General features: G+C 46.9%; 1 protein-coding gene across 1 annotated transcript; it reads left to right on the top strand.

Moving 5' to 3' along the window:
- Window positions 1-1,260: 1,260 nt before the first annotated feature.
- LOC135530609 (medium-chain acyl-CoA ligase ACSF2, mitochondrial-like) lies at window positions 1,261-18,630 on the top strand. The gene is made up of 16 exons (XM_064958904.1): window positions 1,261-1,418; window positions 3,757-3,952; window positions 6,533-6,661; window positions 6,759-6,812; window positions 7,093-7,211; window positions 7,988-8,150; window positions 11,746-11,841; window positions 12,653-12,801; window positions 12,975-13,066; window positions 15,522-15,598; window positions 15,691-15,798; window positions 15,934-16,085; window positions 16,204-16,345; window positions 16,506-16,616; window positions 16,848-16,916; window positions 17,053-18,630. Exons 1-16 carry the CDS (start codon window positions 1,261-1,263, stop codon window positions 17,101-17,103), a joined length of 1,866 nt encoding a protein of 621 aa, XP_064814976.1. The 3' UTR covers window positions 17,104-18,630.
- Window positions 18,631-18,736: the final 106 nt, after the last annotated feature.

The raw sequence follows: 18,736 nt of genomic DNA, 5'->3' as shown, positions 1-18,736 counted from the left end.
TCTGTACAGCACTTTGAGGTATCAGTTGATGTAAGAAGGGCTTTATAAATACATTTTGATTTGAGCGTAATCGATTTCTGTAAATAGCATCAGACTACAAAGTTAGAGTTGTAGAAAACTCTTAATAACAGTGATTTGGACAATAGCTTCCAAAAACGTATTCCAAAGAAGAAAATAGCTTGCTACCGAGCCAGAAAATAAAGACATTTTAATTTACCCGCCTTGACAGGTGGGTATTTATGTTGGATATGCGCAATCAGGACATGCGCAAGCAGATTGCGCACGTCGTGTTTCGTAACAGGTTGTACCAGGAAAGTCACTGCGGCCAAGTGAGCGGACACTTCCAAAACGCCGTCAAGCCTAAACATTGTTCAGCCATCCGTTCTTCAGTTTCCTCCTGAATTTCTGTGCGCAAATACACAACATTTTACGGTATCGCGTGTTTTCTGGTAGGGAAACTTGTGTTAACTTTTCTCCGATCTTTTCAAGTATTTCTGAAGTTGGAACACATTTTGTCATTTACTGTAAGGATATGAGTTTTCAAAGCAGCATGGAAGTTCTGTGTAACGACCTAGCGATAGCCTACCCAGTTTACCAAGCCAAAATAAGAACAAGTGCGAGTAATCTATTTTGTAATGACGTGTTATTCAGAAGTAACTGTTCACAGTAAATGTGTTGCATTGAGTTTGCTATACAGCCGCGAAATGATTTTAGATGCGCTTGCTGAAAGAAATAACTGCTTTAGAAATTCGACATACGTCTTATTAATGTGCTTGGGGAAATCCGACACCTATTTGTCACGTGCACGCTGAAAGCACATACGTCATCAAACGTTATCCAACTTCAGAATGTGCAGGTTCCTGTTTGATACTATTCATACTTGTTGTACTGCAACCAATAGTAGCTTAAAACCCCATGCATTTCAATGGTCATCGACTTTCTAGATTCTAGATGGGTCATTCCACGAATAGAGTGCCTTTTGCTTTCCTTTGATATTTTACATAGGAATTGTGCACCAATATTGAATTTCAAAAACCTGTTACATTAAGTGCCTCCTTTAATAGAAACCACATGGAAAAATTAAATAATTTGTATTATATGAATAAAGACTTTCTAAAATGCCCAAAATCTGCATTTGTACATGTCCCTTCTCATGTTTTTCTGACTTCTAGGAAGATTTTAAGCCAACATTTTTAACGAGGGTCTAAATAGATTCAGAACATAATAAATTGGGTGTTATTTTCAGAGCTGACTGAGGCCATGTCAGCGGTGTGGATCAGCTCCTCGCTACTGAGGTCCAGGGCAACTCACCTCAGACAGCTCAGTGTGTTCTCTAGAAGGGCTGTGTTACAACCTCTACTGGTGGTCTCCTCACTACAGAAGACATGGACACCTGGGAACCCAACCTGGTGCTGTAGGTAGGTCAGCTCTCTTGACATTGTCATACATAAACAGACTAGCTGGGTTTTTTCTGTCATTTTGCAAGTTGTGTTTCCTTTCTAAAGCCCACCTCTGACCTTTGACATAGATTGTAGATGACATTTTGTCATTCAGACCTATAGAGCACACCACTAGTTGGGGTCAATCCCATTTCAATGTAGTCAATTACAGTTGCAGTGATCGGTATGATCCGTCAACTGTATGGACCTGATGGCCTGTATGTGTCTTGACTAGTATTCAGACTGAGGGTAATGTATTTCAATGCCTGCTGAGCCATGCTCAAGTCACTGCCTACTATAGAAAAAATCCTTTTCCCGAAACATGTTTTTAAAATATGTTTTTACTTGGATTGTCCAGCCCAGTTTCTGCTTTGTCTTGGCTGTAAGGAACGGGGCTCAGCGTGGTTGTTTTGGCTGTAAGGAACAGGGCTCAGCGTGGTTGTCTTGGCTGTAAGGAACGGGGCTCAGCGTGGTTGTCTTGGCTGTAAGGAACGGGGCTCAGCGTGGTTGTCTTGGCCGTAAGGAACGGGGCTCAACGTGGTTGTCTTGGCTGTAAGGAACGGGGCTCAACGTGGTTGTCTTGGCCGTAAGGAACGGGGCTCAACGTGGTTGTCTTGGCTGTAAGGAACGGGGCTCAGCGTGGTTGTCTTGGCTGTAAGGAACGGGGTTCAGCGTGGTTGTCTTGGCTGTAAGGAACGGGGCTCAGAGTGGTTGTCTTGGCTGTAAGGAACGGGGCTCAGCGTGGTTGTCTTGGCTGTAAGGAACGGGGCTCAGCGTGGTTGTCTTGGCTGTAAGGAACGGGGCTCAGCGTGGTTGTCTTGGCTGTAAGGAACGGGGCTCAGCGTGGTTGTCTTGGCTGTAAGGAACGGGGCTCAGCGTGGTTGTCTTGGCTGTAAGGAACGGGGCTCAACGTGGTTGTCTTGGCTGTAAGGAACGGGTCTCAGCGTGGTCTTGGCACTGAACATCTTTGTCACGTATCCGTTATCTCTGGTTTCCCCTCTGAAAGACTTCACGTGTCCTGTGACCTGATGGGAGAACAGTGAGGTGGGCCGTATCTGTGCTGTTTCCCCAACGGCTCCTAAGAGAACAGTGGAGAGGGGAGAGAACAGTGGAGAGGGGTCCACTATGAAACCACAGTCTGGGAACACAACAGGAGGTTGGGTCTGAGATGAAGGGGGATTCCATCCAGAACCTTCTTCTGTTTCAAAGGAGATTACTGTCATGGATAAAGAACACCCTCACAGTCAACTCTACAGTCTGTAAACCAAACCGATCCCTTTGTTTCTTCTCCCTCTCTGTGTACCGACCCATCCCTCTGTGTCTGGGCGGCAGGTCGTCTAGTGGTTAAGAGCAATGGGCCAGTAAGCAAAAGGTCTCTGGTTTGAATCCCAGAGCCGACTAGGTGATACATCTATCCATGTGCTCTTGAGCAAGGCATTTAACCCTAATTGCTCCTGTGGGCCTCTATGGATAAGAGTGTCTACTAAATTACTAAAATGTAAATATCTCCTCCCTCTCTCTGTTCCAACCCATCTCTCTCTGTTCCAACCCATGTCTCTCTGTGTTCCAACCCATGTCTCTCTGTGTTCCAACCCATGTCTCTCTGTGTTCCAACCCATGTCTCTCTGTGTTCCAACCCATGTCTCTCTGTGTTCCAACCCATGTCTCTCTGTGTTCCAACCCATGTCTCTCTGTGTTCCAACCCATGTCTCTCTGTGTTCCAACCCATGTTTCTCTCTGTTCCAACCCATGTCTCTCTCTGTTCCAACCCATGTCTCTCTCTGTTCCAACCCATGTCTCTCTCTGTTCCAACCCATGTCTCTCTCTGTTCCAACCCATGTCTCTCTCTGTTCCAACCCATGTCTCTCTCTGTTCCAACCCATGTCTCTCTCTGTTCCAACCCATGTCTCTCTTTGTTCCAACCCATGTCTCTCTCTGTTCCAACCCATGTCTCTCTCTGTTCCAACCCATGTCTCTCTCTGTTCCAACCCATGTCTCTCTCTGTTCCAACCCATGTCTCTCTGTACCAACCCATCTCTCTGTGTTTACTCCCTCTTTATTTCTCTGTTCCAACCCATGTCTCTCTCTGTTCCAACCCATGTCTCTGTGTTTACTCCCTCTTTATCTCTCTGTATCAGACTTTGGTCAACTACAGTACATGTGTCCAATACGTGGTTGTGTTTACTGTAGTTTGCCTGGTACAATGGAACCAATTAAATAGTCCTCTCTGTCCAAACTCCAAAGTGTTATCAAGTGCACCTAGAAACAGCTCCCAACTATTTCCCACATGTATTTGTTCATGTCTGTCCCTCAACAGATCCCTCCATGTGGACAGTCCCCCCCTGGTCCCAGGGCAGAGCTTCAGCTACGTCCATGGGGCCTCCTCAGTGTCCCTGCTGGGCCAGACGGTGGGTCAGAGTTTGCAGGCGGCAGCTGACCGCTGGCCCCACAGAGAGGCCCTGGTGTTCCTGCAGGATGGAGTCCGTAAGACCTTCTCCCAGTTTCAGGAGGACGTAGGTCTTTCATCCACCCTCTCTTCTAATCTATTTCATCATATCTAGAGATCATTGTTAGGCCATTACCTCTGTTCCCACTCAAAGCACATTCAGCAGGACTATCTGACAGTGGATCTGATTGGTGGTTTACCAAATAGTAACATAACTATTATGGGTCAGTGCATCTGATTGGTGGTTTACCAAATAGTACCATAACTATTATGGGTCAGTATCCATGGTGAAACACCCTGAGGCCTGCTAACTAGGACATCCATGGTGTAACACCCCGAGGCCTGCTCACTAGGACATCCATGGTGTGACATCCTGAGGCCTGCTAACTAGGACATCCATGGTGAAACACCCTGAGGCCTGCTAACTAGGACATCCATGGTGTAACACCCCGAGGCCTGCTCACTAGGACATCCATGGTGTGACATCCTGAGGCCTGCTAACTAGGACATCCATGGTGAAACACCCTGAGGCCTGCTAACTAGGACATCCATGGTGAAACACCCTGAGGCCTGCTAACTAGGACATCCATGGTGAAACACCCTGAGGCCTGCTAACTAGGACATCCATGGTGTAACACCCTGAGGCCTGCTAACTAGGACATCCATGGTGTAACACCCTGAGGCCTGCTAACTAGGACATCCATGGTGTAACACCCCGAGGCCTGCTCACTAGGACATCCATGGTGAAACACCCTGAGGCCTGCTAACTAGGACATCCATGGTGTGACATCCTGAGGCCTGCTAACTAGGACATCCATGGTGAAACACCCCGAGGCCTGCTAACTAGGACATCCATGGTGTAACACCCTGAGGCCTGCTAACTAGGACATCCATGGTGTAACACCCCGAGGCCTGCTAACTAGGACATCCATGGTGTAACACCCTGAGGCCTGCTAACTAGGACAGCCATGGTGTGACACCCCGAGGCCTGCTAACTAGGACATCCATGGTGTAACACCCTGAGGCCTGCTAACTAGGACAGCCATGGTGTGACATCCATGGTGTAACACCCTGAGGCCTGCTAACTAGGACATCCATGGTGTAACAACAGAGACCTGCTAACTAGGACATCCATGGTGTAACAACAGAGACCTGCTAACTAGGACAGCCATGGTGTGACACCCCGAGGCCTGCTAACTAGGACATCCATGGTGTAACACCCTGAGGCCTGCTAACTAGGACAGCCATGGTGTGACATCCATGGTGTAACACCCCAAGGCCTGCTAACTAGGACATCCATGGTGTAACACCCTGAGGCCTGCTAACTAGGACATCCATGGTGTAACACCCTGAGGCCTGCTAACTAGGACATCCATGGTGTAACAACAGAGACCTGCTAACTAGGACATCCATGGTGTAACACCCCGAGGCCTGCTAACTAGGACATCCATGGTGTAACACCCTGAGGCCTGCTAACTAGGACATCCATGGTGTAACACCCTGAGGCCTGCTAACTAGGACATCCATGGTGTAACACCCTGAGGCCTGCTAACTAGGACATCCATGGGGAAACACCCTGAGGCCTGCTAACTAGGACATCCATGGTGTAACACCGTGAGGCCTGCTAACTAGGACATCCATGGTGAAACACCCCGAGGCCTGCTAACTAAGACATCCATGGTGTAACACCCCGAGGCCTGCTAACTAGGACATCCATGGTGAAACACCCCGAGGCCTGCTAACTAGGACATCCATGGTGTAACACCGTGAGGCCTGCTAACTAGGACATCCATGGTGTAACACCCCGAGGCCTGCTAACTAGGACATCCATGGTGTAACACCCCGAGGCCTGCTAACTAGGACATCCATGGAGTAACACCGTGAGGCCTGCTAACTAGGACATCCAGGGTGTAACACTGTGAGGCCTGCTAACTAGGACATCCATGGTGTAACACTGTGAGGCCTGCTACCTAGGACATCCATGGTGTAACACCCTGAGGCCTGCTAACTAGGACATCCATGGTGTAACACCTTGAGGCCTGCTAACTAGGACATCCATGGTGTAACACCTTGAGGCCTGCTAACTAGGACATCCATGGTGTACCACCCTGAGGCCTGCTAACTAGGACATCCATGGTGTAACACCTTGAGGCCTGCTAACTAGGACATCCATGGTGTAACACCTTGAGGCCTGCTAACTAGGACATCCATGGTGTACCACCCTGAGGCCTGCTAACTAGGACATCCATGGTGTACCACCCTGAGGCCTGCTAACTAGGACATCCATGGTGTACCACCCTGAGGCCTGCTCACTAGTAATATTATTTGTAATAATATATTCCAATCCATTTATACACAAACTGCAGAATGCCTTTACATATCGGATATCATCCTGTATATCACCACCTTCCGGAGACACCTGAAACCCCACCTCTTCAAGGAATACCTAGGATAAGATAAGTAATCCTTCTCACCACCCCCCCCCTTAATGATTTAGATGCACTATTGTAAAGTGGCTGTTCCACTGGATGTCAGAAGGTGAATTCACCAATTTGTAAGTCGCTCTGGATAAGAGCGTCTGCTAAATGACTTAAATGTAAATGTAAATGTATATTACTTCCTGGGTCATGGTCTCCCTCCTCCCCAGGTTGACCAGGCCGCTGCAGGTCTCCTGGCCCTGGGTCTGAAGAGAGGGGACAGACTAGGAGTCTGGGGGCCCAACACATACCACTGGATCCTGTTTCAGTTTGCCACAGCCAAGGCTGGCATCATACTGGTGAAGATGAGCTATTATATTAGATTCTAAAATGAACATGTATTATCTGTTAGGATCTATTGGTCCTAATATTAAAGTATGGTTCTAATCTCTACAGGTGTCGATAAACCCAGCCTATCAGCTGAAGGAGCTGGAGTTCACCCTGGGGAAGGTTTGTTCTTATCCAGAACTGTGCTGTTTTACACTTCCTGGATAGACTGAATGAACAGCTGAACTGATCCTGACCCTGGTGCTGTCTGTGTCCTTCCCAGTTTAAGACCCAGAGGTTCTGATATCTCTGTCTCTGTAGGTGCAGTGCAAAGCTGTGGTGTGTCCCACCCAGTTTAAGACCCAGAGGTTCTGTTATCTCTGTCTCTGTAGGTGCAGTGTAAAGCTGTGGTGTGTCCCACCCAGTTTAAGACCCAGAGGTTCTGATATCTCTGTCTCTGTAGGTGCAGTGTAAAGCTGTGGTGTGTCCCACCCAGTTTAAGACCCAGAGGTTCTGTGACATGCTGAGACAGATCTGCCCAGAGATGAACACAGCAGAGTCAGGGGTCTTCAGGAGCTCCAGGTATGTTAATATTGTACTACTGGACCATGACTGAGTCAACAGACATATTGTACTACTGGACCATGACTGCGTCAACAGACATATTGTACTACTGGACCATGACTGAGTCAACAGACATATTGTACTACTGGACCATGACTGAGTCAACAGACATATTGTACTACTGGACCATGACTCAGTCAACAGACATATTGTACTACTGGACCATGACTCAGTCAACAGACATATTGTACTACTGGACCATGACTCAGTCAACAGACATATTGTACTACTGGACCATGACTCAGTCAACAGACAGGTATGTTAATATTGATATAAGAAATATTACCACCGGCGGATGTCTATTTACCTGTAAATGGAACCTCAGTATCTGTGTATGGGGATGGTGACAGACAGGGACAGTAGAGGACCTGTAATGTTACTGTAATGTTACTATTATTGTGTTACTGTAATGTAACGGTCATTGTGTTACTGTAATAATATTGACAGTGTTACTGTAATGTACCTGTCATTGTGTTACTGTAATGTAGCGGTCATTGTGTTACTGTAATAATATTGACAGTGTTACTGTAATGTACCTGTCATTGTGTTACTGTAATGTGACGGTCATTGTGTTACTGTAATGTAACGGTCATTGTGTTACTGTAATGTAACGGTCATTGTGTTACTGTAATGTAACGGTCATTGTGTTACTGTAATGTAACGGTCAGTGTGTTACTGTAATGTAACGGTCATTGTGTTACTGTAATGTTAACCTACTGTGTTCCTCCTGCCAGACTACCAGACCTGCGTATGGTGATTGTGACAGACAGCAGACAGACAGGGACTGTACATGTAGAGGATGTGATGCAGGCTGGAAGCAGACAGCACCACCAGGAGCTGCAGGACCTGCAGACCAAACTGTCCTTCGACGACCCCATCAACATACAGTTCACATCCGTAGGTCTCCTGTTGAAAGAAGAAGAATTCTTTATGGCTGATGTCCTGGACACAGACGACCCTGTCTAGGACACAGACGACCCTGTCTAGGACACAGACGACCCTGTCCTGGACACAGACGACCCTGTCTAGGACACAGACGACCCTGTCTAGGACACAGACGACCCTGTCTAGGACACAGACGACCCTGTCTAGGACACAGACGACCCTGTCTAGGACACAGACGACCCTGTCTAGGACACAGACGACCCTGTCTAGGACACAGACGACCCTGTCCAGGACACAGACGACCCTGTCCAGGACACAGACGACCCTGTCCAGGACACAGACGACCCTGTCCAGGACACAGACGACCCTGTCCTGGACACAGACGACCCTGTCCTGGACACAGACGACCCTGTCCTGGACACAGACGACCCTGTCCTGGACACAGACGACCCTGTCTAGGACACAGACGACCCTGTCTAGGACACAGACGACCCTGTCTAGGACACAGACGACCCTGTCCAGGACACAGACGACCCTGTCCAGGACACAGACGACCCTGTCCAGGACACAGACGACCAGGACACAGACGACCCTGTCTAGGACACAGACGACCCTGTCTAGGACACAGACGACCCTGTCTAGGACACAGACGACCCTGTCTAGGACACAGACGACCCTGTCTAGGACACAGACGACCCTGTCTAGGACACAGACGACCAGGACACAGACGACCCTGTCCTGGACACAGACGACCCTGTCCAGGACACAGACGACCCTGTCCAGGACACAGACGACCCTGTCCTGGACACAGACGACCCTGTCCTGGACACAGACGACCCTGTCCTGGACACAGACGACCCTGTCCTGGACACAGACGACCCTGTCCAGGACACAGACGACCCTGTCTAGGACACAGACGACCCTGTCTAGGACACAGACGACCCTGTCTAGGACACACGTTCAGCTAACGGAAACCCCTCCCCCTCCAACAGTATTAGTCTGTCTGATGTCTACTGGTCTGTAGGGAACAACAGTATTAGTCTGTCTACTGGTCTGTAGGGAACAACAGTATTAGTCTGTCTACTGGTCTGTAGGGAACAACAGTATTAGTCTGTCTAATGTCTACTGGTCTGTAGGGAACAACAGTATTAGTCTGTCTACTGGTCTGTAGGGAACAACAGTATCAGTCTGTCTACTGGTCTGTAGGGAACAACAGTATTAGTCTGTCTGATGTCTACTGGTCTGTAGGGAACAACAGTATTAGTCTGTCTACTGGTCTGTAGGGAACAACAGTATTAGTCTGTCTACTGGTCTGTAGGGAACAACAGTATTAGTCTGTCTGATGTCCACTGGTCTGTAGGGAACAACAGTATCAGTCTGTCTACTGGTCTGTAGGGAACAACAGTATCAGTCTGTCTACTGGTCTGTAGGGAACAACAGTATTAGTCTGTCTACTGGTCTGTAGGGAACAACAGTATTAGTCTGTCTACTGGTCTGTAGGGAACAACAGTATTAGTCTGTCTGATGTCTACTGGTCTGTAGGGAACAACAGTATCAGTCTGTCTACTGGTCTGTAGGGAACAACAGTATTAGTCTGTCTGATGTCTACTGGTCTGTAGGGAACAACAGTATCAGTCTGTCTACTGGTCTGTAGGTAACAACAGTATCAGTCTGTCTACTGGTCTGTAGGGAACAACAGTATCAGTCTGTCTACTGGTCTGTAGGGAACAACAGTATTAGTCTGTCTACTGGTCTGTAGGGAACAACAGTATCAGTCTGTCTACTGGTCTGTAGGGAACAACAGTATTAGTCTGTCTACTGGTCTGTAGGGAACAACAGTATTAGTCTGTCTGATGTCTACTGGTCTGTAGGGAACAACAGTATCAGTCTGTCTACTGGTCTGTAGGGAACAACAGTATTAGTCTGTCTGATGTCTACTGGTCTGTAGGGAACAACAGTATCAGTCTGTCTGCTGTCTACTGGTCTGTAGGGAACAACAGTATTAGTCTGTCTACTGGTCTGTAGGGAACAACAGTATTAGTCTGTCTGATGTCTACTGGTCTGTAGGGAACAACAGTATCAGTCTGTCTACTGGTCTGTAGGGAACAACAGTATCAGTCTGTCTGATGTCTACTGGTCTGTAGGGAACAACAGTATTAGTCTGTCTACTGGTCTGTAGGGAACAACAGTATCAGTCTGTCTACTGGTCTGTAGGGAACAACAGTATCAGTCTGTCTACTGGTCTGTAGGGAACAACAGTATTAGTCTGTCTACTGGTCTGTAGGGAACAACAGTATTAGTCTGTCTACTGGTCTGTAGGGAACAACAGTATTAGTCTGTCTGATGTCTACTGGTCTGTAGGGAACAACAGTATTAGTCTGTCTACTGGTCTGTAGGGAACAACAGTATCAGTCTGTCTGATGTCTACTGGTCTGTAGGGAACAACAGTATTAGTCTGTCTACTGGTCTGTAGGGAACAACAGTATTAGTCTGTCTACTGGTCTGTAGGGAACAACAGTATTAGTCTGTCTACTGGTCTGTAGGGAACAACAGTATTAGTCTGTCTACTGGTCTGTAGGGAACAACAGTATTAGTCTGTCTGATGTCTACTGGTCTGTAGGGAACAACAGTATTAGTCTGTCTGATGTCTACTGGTCTGTAGGGAACAACAGTATTAGTCTGTCTACTGGTCTGTAGGGAACAACAGTATTAGTCTGTCTGATGTCTACTGGTCTGTAGGGAACAACAGTATTAGTCTGTCTACTGGTCTGTAGGTAACAACAGTATTAGTCTGTCTACTGGTCTGTAGGGAACAACAGTATTAGTCTGTCTGACGTCTACTGGTCTGTAGGGAACAACAGTATTAGTCTGTCTACTGGTCTGTAGGGAACAACAGTATTAGTCTGTCTACTGGTCTGTAGGGAACAACAGTATTAGTCTGTCTACTGGTCTGTAGGGAACAACAGTATTAGTCTGTCTGATGTCTACTGGTCTGTAGGGAACAACAGTATTAGTCTGTCTACTGGTCTGTAGGGAACAACAGTATTAGTCTGTCTGACGTCTACTGGTCTGTAGGGAACAACAGTATCAGTCTGTCTACTGGTCTGTAGGGAACAACAGTATTAGTCTGTCTACTGGTCTGTAGGGAACAACAGTATTAGTCTGTCTACTGGTCTGTAGGGAACAACAGTATTAGTCTGTCTGATGTCTACTGGTCTGTAGGGAACAACAGTATTAGTCTGTCTACTGGTCTGTAGGGAACAACAGTATTAGTCTGTCTGACGTCTACTGGTCTGTAGGGAACAACAGTATCAGTCTGTCTACTGGTCTGTAGAGAACAACAGTATTAGTCTGTCTACTGGTCTGTAGGGAACAACAGTATCAGTCTGTCTACTGGTCTGTAGGGAACAACAGTATTAGTCTGTCTGACGTCTACTGGTCTGTAGGGAACAACAGTATCAGTCTGTCTACTGGTCTGTAGGGAACAACAGTATTAGTCTGTCTGATGTCTACTGGTCTGTAGGGAACAACAGTATTAGTCTGTCTGATGTCTACTGGTCTGTAGGGAACAACAGTATTAGTCTGTCTGATGTCTACTGTTCTCTAGGGAACAACAGGAAATCCTAAAGGTGCCACCCTCTCCCACCACAACATCGTCAACAACGCCTATTTTGTAGGTCTACGTCTGGGATTCAACTGGAAGGTCAGTGGAGACATGAGACTATTATCATCTCTCTCTGTGTCTCTCACTCACTCACTCACTCACTCACTCACTCACTCACACTCTCTCTCTCTCTCTCTCTCTCTCTCTCTCTCTCTCTCTCTCTCTCTCTCTCTCTCTCTGTGGCTCATTCAATTCAAGGGGCTTTATTGGCATGGGAAACATATGTTAACATTGCCAAAGCAAGTGAGGTGGCTCTCTCTCTCTCGCTCTGTGGCTCTCTCTCTGGCTCTCTCTCTCTCTCTGTGGCTCTCTCTCTCTGTGGCTCTCTCTCTCTCTCTCTCTGTGGCTCTCTCTCTCTCTCTCTGTGGCTCTCTCTCTCGGTGGCTCTCTCTCTCCCTCTCTGTGTCTCTCTCTCTCTCTCTCTCCCTCTCTGTGTCTCTCTCTCTCTCTCTCTCTCTCTCTGTGGCTCTCTCTCTCTCTCTGTGGCTCTCTCTCTCTCTGTGGCTCTCTCTCTCTCTGTGGCTCTCTCTCTCTGTGGCTCTCTCTTTCTGTGGCGCTCTCTCTCTCTGGCGCTCTCTTTCTGTGGCTCTCTTCTGTGGCTCTGTCGCTCTCTCTCTGTTGCGCTGTCGCTCTCTCTCTCTGTTGCGCTGTCGCTCTCTCTCTCTGTTGCTCTGTCGCTCTCTCTCTCTGTTGCTCTGTCGCTCTCTCTCTCTGTTGCTCTGTCGCTCTCTCTCTCTGTTGCTCTGTCGCTCTCTCTCTCGCTGTGTCTCTCTTTCTCTGTCTCTCTCTCTCGCTGTGTCTTTATCTACTTTTCTCATGTAACCTCTGCTCTTTTTGCTTCCCCCCTCAGCCTATAAGAGCGTGTGTTCCTGTTCCCCTGTACCACTGCATGGGCTCAGTGATCGGAGCGATGTGTTTGGCACTGCATGGCATCACCCTGGTCTTCCCCTCTGCTGGGTACGACAGCCGTGCCAACCTGGAGGCCATTCAGAATGAAAGGTAGTAAAGTTTAGGAACCTCTTCCTTAAGTGACTTACACATCCTGGAGACTTACAATAGAGATATTTCACGTCAGTCTGTTGTAATAAGAATAATATAAATAGCTGCTCCTGAGCACATTGAGAATGAACCTCTATAATACACTAAATACCTCTCTGTGTTCTCTGTTTCAGGTGTAATTTCCTCTACGGAACTCCTACCATGTACATTGACATGCTTGGACAGCCTGACCTACACAACTATGACCTGTCCTCAGTTGAATCTGGTGAGAGATTTGAGGTTTGTTTGTGTCGACTGTTGTTTGATGGCTGGAAATACATAAAAATAAACTGAATTGCTGTGGTAAAGTTTAAGCTGAAAGGGGTCATTTGCAGTTGCTACATCCATTATTTTGGACTTATATGTTAAATTCATGTTCCCATTGATTCTTGAAGATTATAACATACAAATACCTCTCGAGCTTAACTGTTTTACTCCAATGTTTTGTAAACATTGTAAAGGTTAGTCTGGAGCCCTGTTTTAACCTGTTTTGAGGCTCTTGACTAACATTTTCAGGTGGTACTGCTATGGTTTTCAGTCGGGGTCTCTGGCTCCGCTGTGGTTTACAGTCGGGGTCTCTGGCTCCGCTGTGGTTTACAGTCGGGGTCTCTGGCTCCGCTGTGGTTTTCAGTCGGGGTCTCTGGCTCCGCTGTGGTTTTCAGTCGGGGTCTCTGGCTCCGCTGTGGTTTTCAGTCGGGGTCTCTGGCTCCGCTGTGGTTTTCAGTCGGGGTCTCTGGCTCCGCTATGGTTTTCAGTCTCTGGCTCCGCTATGGTTTTCAGTCGGGGTCTCTGGCTCCGCTGTGGTTTTCAGTCGGGGTCTCTGGCTCCGCTGTGGTTTTCAGTCGGGGTCTCTGGCTCCGCTATGGTTTACAGTCGGGGTCTCTGGCTCCGCTATGGTTTTCAGTCGGGGTCTCTGGCTCCGCTGTGGTTTTCATTCGGGGTCTCTGGCTCCGCTATGGTTTTCAGTCGGGGTCTCTGGCTCCGCTATGGTTTACAGTCGGGGTCTCTGGCTCCGCTGTGGTTTCCAGTCGGGGTCTCTGGCTCCGCTGTGGTTTTCAGTCGGGGTCTCTGGCTCCGCTATGGTTTTCAGTCGGGGTCTCTGGCTCCGCTGTGGTTTTCAGTCGGGGTCTCTGGCTCCGCTGTGGTTTTCAGTCGGGGTCTCTGGCTCCGCTATGGTTTTCAGTCGGGGTCTCTGGCTCCGCTATGGTTTTCAGTCTCTGGCTCCGCTATGGTTTTCAGTCGGGGTCTCTGGCTCCGCTGTGGTTTTCAGTCGGGGTCTCTGGCTCCGCTGTGGTTTTCAGTCGGGGTCTCTGGCTCCGCTGTGGTTTTCAGTCGGGGTCTCTGGCTCCGCTGTGGTTTTCAGTCGTGGTCTCTGGCTCCGCTGTGGTTTACAGTCGGGGTCTCTGGCTCCGCTGTGGTTTACAGTCGGGGTCTCTGGCTCCGCTGTGGTTTTCAGTCGGGGTCTCTGGCTCCGCTGTGGTTTTAAGTCAGGGTCTCTGGCTCCGCTACGGTTTTCAATTGGTGGCACCAGTTCATGATTTGGTTGCACCAATATCTTGTCACTCAATAGAAACATTTTATAATCTTGTTATAAAGTCATTCACTGTGGTTTACAGAGATGGTATGATTAAAGAATAACATTTTATCATCAAACATGTCCAAGCAGTAATGCATGGATCAGGTCATTTTCATCTACAACTTAAACTATTCGCTAAGTACTGTTGTAACCTCAGACAACATTTTCCAGAGAAGCCCCATTCCCAATTCAACCAATAGCAAAATCCTGTGACAATGGTTTCAAAATAATACACAATTAAATTAAACACAGATAACCCTTGCTAATTAGGAAGCTCTCTGATATGTTGTGATGGACTGTCATTATAAATGCTTCACGGGAACCTGGTCGAATTAGGTTTGTAGTGTGGCTAGCCACTGAATGGCTCTGAAGTCACCTTCAGCATGCAGTCAAAGCTACTAACCACTTTTGGACATAACTAGTGTTCTCAAATCGTATCCGGATGTCGACAGCAGATATGAGTTGAATTCATAATATGGCAAACTTAGCTGGCTTCCATACATTTTAGAGAAAACAAGTTATATTAAGTGGCTAGCTAACTAGCTAGCATTAGCAATGTTGGAAGGAGAGGGCGTGGCTGGCTGATCACAGCAGATGGCCCTGGAGAAATGGACACTTTCATGGCAGGACTCAATTCACTTTACTTTAGGCGTACTGCTTGACCAAGTCATGATTTTATCCGGCCAAAACAATAAGAAGTTTTGAGTGAGGTGACCAGCAGTTTTTCTACATCCACAGCCAAGTCAAAGGGTCGCAAAATGAGACAAAATGGTCTCTGTCTGATGCCCTCCTAAAACAATCATTTGTATATTATGGATTGCTCCTAAAACAATCATTTGTATATTATGGATTGTCAGGCCTTTCATCCACAGCTCTCTATGAATTTGAGAGTGGTTACATGTCTCCGCCCCCATCCCTCAGATTTTTACCAAAACAGTGGCGGGGTGTCAATTTGTTTTATTTTGTTTTATCAACTGCAGATTGCCCCTTTGAATAGTAATATAATGTATTGGTAAGGGTGGCGGTTGATTAATATGCTGTATAAAGCAGTAGTATAGTATTTGTGCCCAGGATGGTGGTTGTGATTTCTGTTGTTGTGTTCCAGGGTTTATGAGTGGGTCTCTTTGTCCTCCGGAAGTCATGAAGAAACTCAAAACTGATATGAATGTCAATGATATGATAGTAAGTCCTTCCCATCTTTTTCTCTGTCTCTGTGTGTATAATATACTTTATCATCTGTATGGGGTAACACAACGTTCCCTTGGTAACATCAGATAGGCTATGGGACCACAGAGAACAGCCCTGTAACATTCCTTGGTTTCCTGCGAGACAACGAGGAACTGAAGACAGAGACGGTGGGATGCATCCTGAACCACACTGAGGTATCAAACACGTGAGAGGAGAGAGTCATGTGTCTAATGTCAGGCTCCTAATTCATCGACATGCAGTATGTATAATGTTCATATTCCTCCTTCTTTAAAACACACATGAAACCCTACCTGTGTTCTCCTGGCCAGGCGAAGGTGGTGGATGTGTCCTCTGGAGAGGTGGTTCCTCTGGGGGATCCAGGAGAGCTGCTGATCAGAGCTTACTCTGTTATGTTGGAGTACTGGGAGGACCCAGACAAGACCAGTGAGGCTATCGCCAAAGACCGCTGGTACAGAACCGGGTAAGAAATGAGATGGAGAGAGAGAAAGAGACGGAGGGAGCGAGCAAGAGATAAAGACACACTTAGAAACAAACAGATGAAAAGTGAGCGCGAGCATCAACTGTGAATGTCTCCACAGTGACATAGCCAGTCTGGACAGGTTTGGGTACTGCCGTATAGTGGGACGTATAAAGGACATGATCATACGTGGAGGAGAGAACATCTACCCTGCTGAGATAGAGAAGTTCCTTCACACCCATCCCAACGTACAGGAGGCCCAGGTGAGAACCACACCCATCCCAACATACAGGAGGCCCAGGTGAGAACCACACCCATCCCAACGTACAGGAGGCCCAGGTGAGAACCACACCCATCCCAACGTACAGGAGGCCCAGGTGTTTATTTTCTCTCCCTGTCCTGTCCACCTCTCTTTCTCCCCAGGTGATTGGCGTGAGAGATGAGAGGTTGGGGGAACAGGTGTGTGCCTGTATCAGACTGAAGGAGGGACTGGACTGCAGCAGAGAGGAGATCAGAGACTTCTGCAAGGGACAGGTGAGACAGAGACAGGAAGTGACATGACCTGGGACGGGTGAGACAGAGACAGGAAGTGACATGACCTGGGACAGGTGAGACAGAGACAGGAAGTGGCATGACCTGGGACAGGTGAGACAGAGACAGGAAGTGACATGACCTATGATTCGATCATTGTCAGGTTTAGAACTTCTGTTATATACTATGTTATGTTGTGTTTATAGCTACAGGCATCTGCTTCTACTGTTCCAGATTTCTCACTTCAAGATCCCCCACTATGTGGTGTTTGTGGACAGCTATCCACTGACTGCCTCTGGAAAGGTAGGCTTCCTGACAGCGTATTTTCTCTGTCTTCATTCAGATCAGCAGCGGACCAATGTTCTGTATCATGAAATTGATAATCAGAGTAATTATACCAGAACAGACGACTGTGGTGATCAACTCTGTCCTTTCCTAGATCCAGAAGAATAAACTGAGGGAGGAGATGGAGAAGAAGCTGGCTCTGTGATGGACAGAGGGACCAAGACAGACTGGGCTAATAGCAACCCACGTTGAGCACCGTTGATCTCTCGTTAAACCATCAATAAGATCATCCGCACAGTGAATCTGAATTACAACCACTGACATTTAGTTGTGGCTGCTGCCAACATTTTTATTTGTTTACTATTTTGTCCTCTGGTGGGTAATATCTTCAGATTAATCACCTAACTATTTGACAATCATTTTGTTCAAATGAAATGAGGCATTTCCTTGTTTACCACAGAGAATCTACTGTGGCAGTTGACCCTCCACATGTTATGAATGGAAAGGTCAGGTTGGTGTACCTACTTGTATTTCCAATGTATGTCCATTAATGAGTAATCCATCCATTAATATAATCCATTAACTTGTCTTTATAATCAAAAGGGGAACATACAATATCCCTGAACTGTCCACATCTAACATTGGTTACTAAATCAAGCCAATCATGATTTGAGTTAATATAATCTGTTTTCATTAAGGACTATGTGTCTGCTTTAAGGGTTGACTTAATATAATCTATGTAAAATGGCCGACTATGTGTCTTCTTTAGAACCACTAATGTTTTCTGTTCATTGCTTGTAGTCCTTCACCAACACACTATTCCACACAGTCTCAGCCATGTTTAGCTGAATCAGGTTAAAGAGGCCAGCCGGGATCTTAAAAACTGCCTGCGTTTTCAACGTTCCGTTTTGATCTCACACATGGATAAAACACTACCTGTAACGTTCTTCAGGCGGAGAAAGCCACGCTATCCTGACATTCACCGCTTGACCTCGGCTTAATCTGTGTCCAGGAAACTGGCCTTAACTCTTCCACCTCTTCCAGAACTCTAGAACTATCGTTTGGAGTGCTTGCTTATCCCATGGTCTATGATGTGTCACGAACCGGCTCGACGTTCCGAACAAAAGGGAGACCACGTAGAGACAAGGAATGACAGAATATAGTCAACTGAATACGATTAACAATGGTGTGTGTCATCAGTAGTGTGAGTGTTTTGCTTGCATACATGTGATACTGCTGGGTGTTGAAAGGTGCCAAAGCAAACAACCCAAATCTAGAAAGGTGCCTGCATGGAGTCTCCTCCATGAATGGGGAAGTGGTGTATTTATCAACAATGACTAAATGATGTATACATTTCAATCAGGACTGACTAAACAGAATACTATTATGTTACTGTATGGATGTATGAATCTTATTATAATCCTAGTACTGAATATAATGTGTATAATTATAATCAAGAATCAGAACAGAGACTGTCTGTTCCTTGGTAGAAATGAATGAATTTATCGTCAGACTGGCTAGAATGCGTATCTACACAGGGAGACCTTGGCCTGGTCGTAAATGATCTAAACCGGTGGTGGACGATGTGGGAAGGCTTGTGAACTCTACTGCCATTGTATCGGAGTGAAGGAAGGACAGTTTACAACCTATGACGTCACTTTTAGTTTATAACCTGTTGTAAACTGTACCATGATCAGTACTCTCGAGAATAAACGCTATTGATTGATTTTGAGACTGGCCTCTGTCCATTTTATGCAAATAAGTATCTTACAAATTCTTAGGAAGGGGCAGAGTGTTTTAATAAACGTATAGGAATTTAATTCCTTTAACATTATCCT

The sequence above is a fragment of the Oncorhynchus masou genome, unplaced genomic scaffold, assembly GCF_036934945.1.
Source record: "Oncorhynchus masou masou isolate Uvic2021 unplaced genomic scaffold, UVic_Omas_1.1 unplaced_scaffold_1395, whole genome shotgun sequence".
NCBI lineage: Eukaryota > Metazoa > Chordata > Actinopteri > Salmoniformes > Salmonidae > Oncorhynchus > Oncorhynchus masou.
The sequence above is the reverse complement of the archived record's forward strand: the minus strand, read 5'-3'. Positions and strand labels throughout refer to the sequence as shown.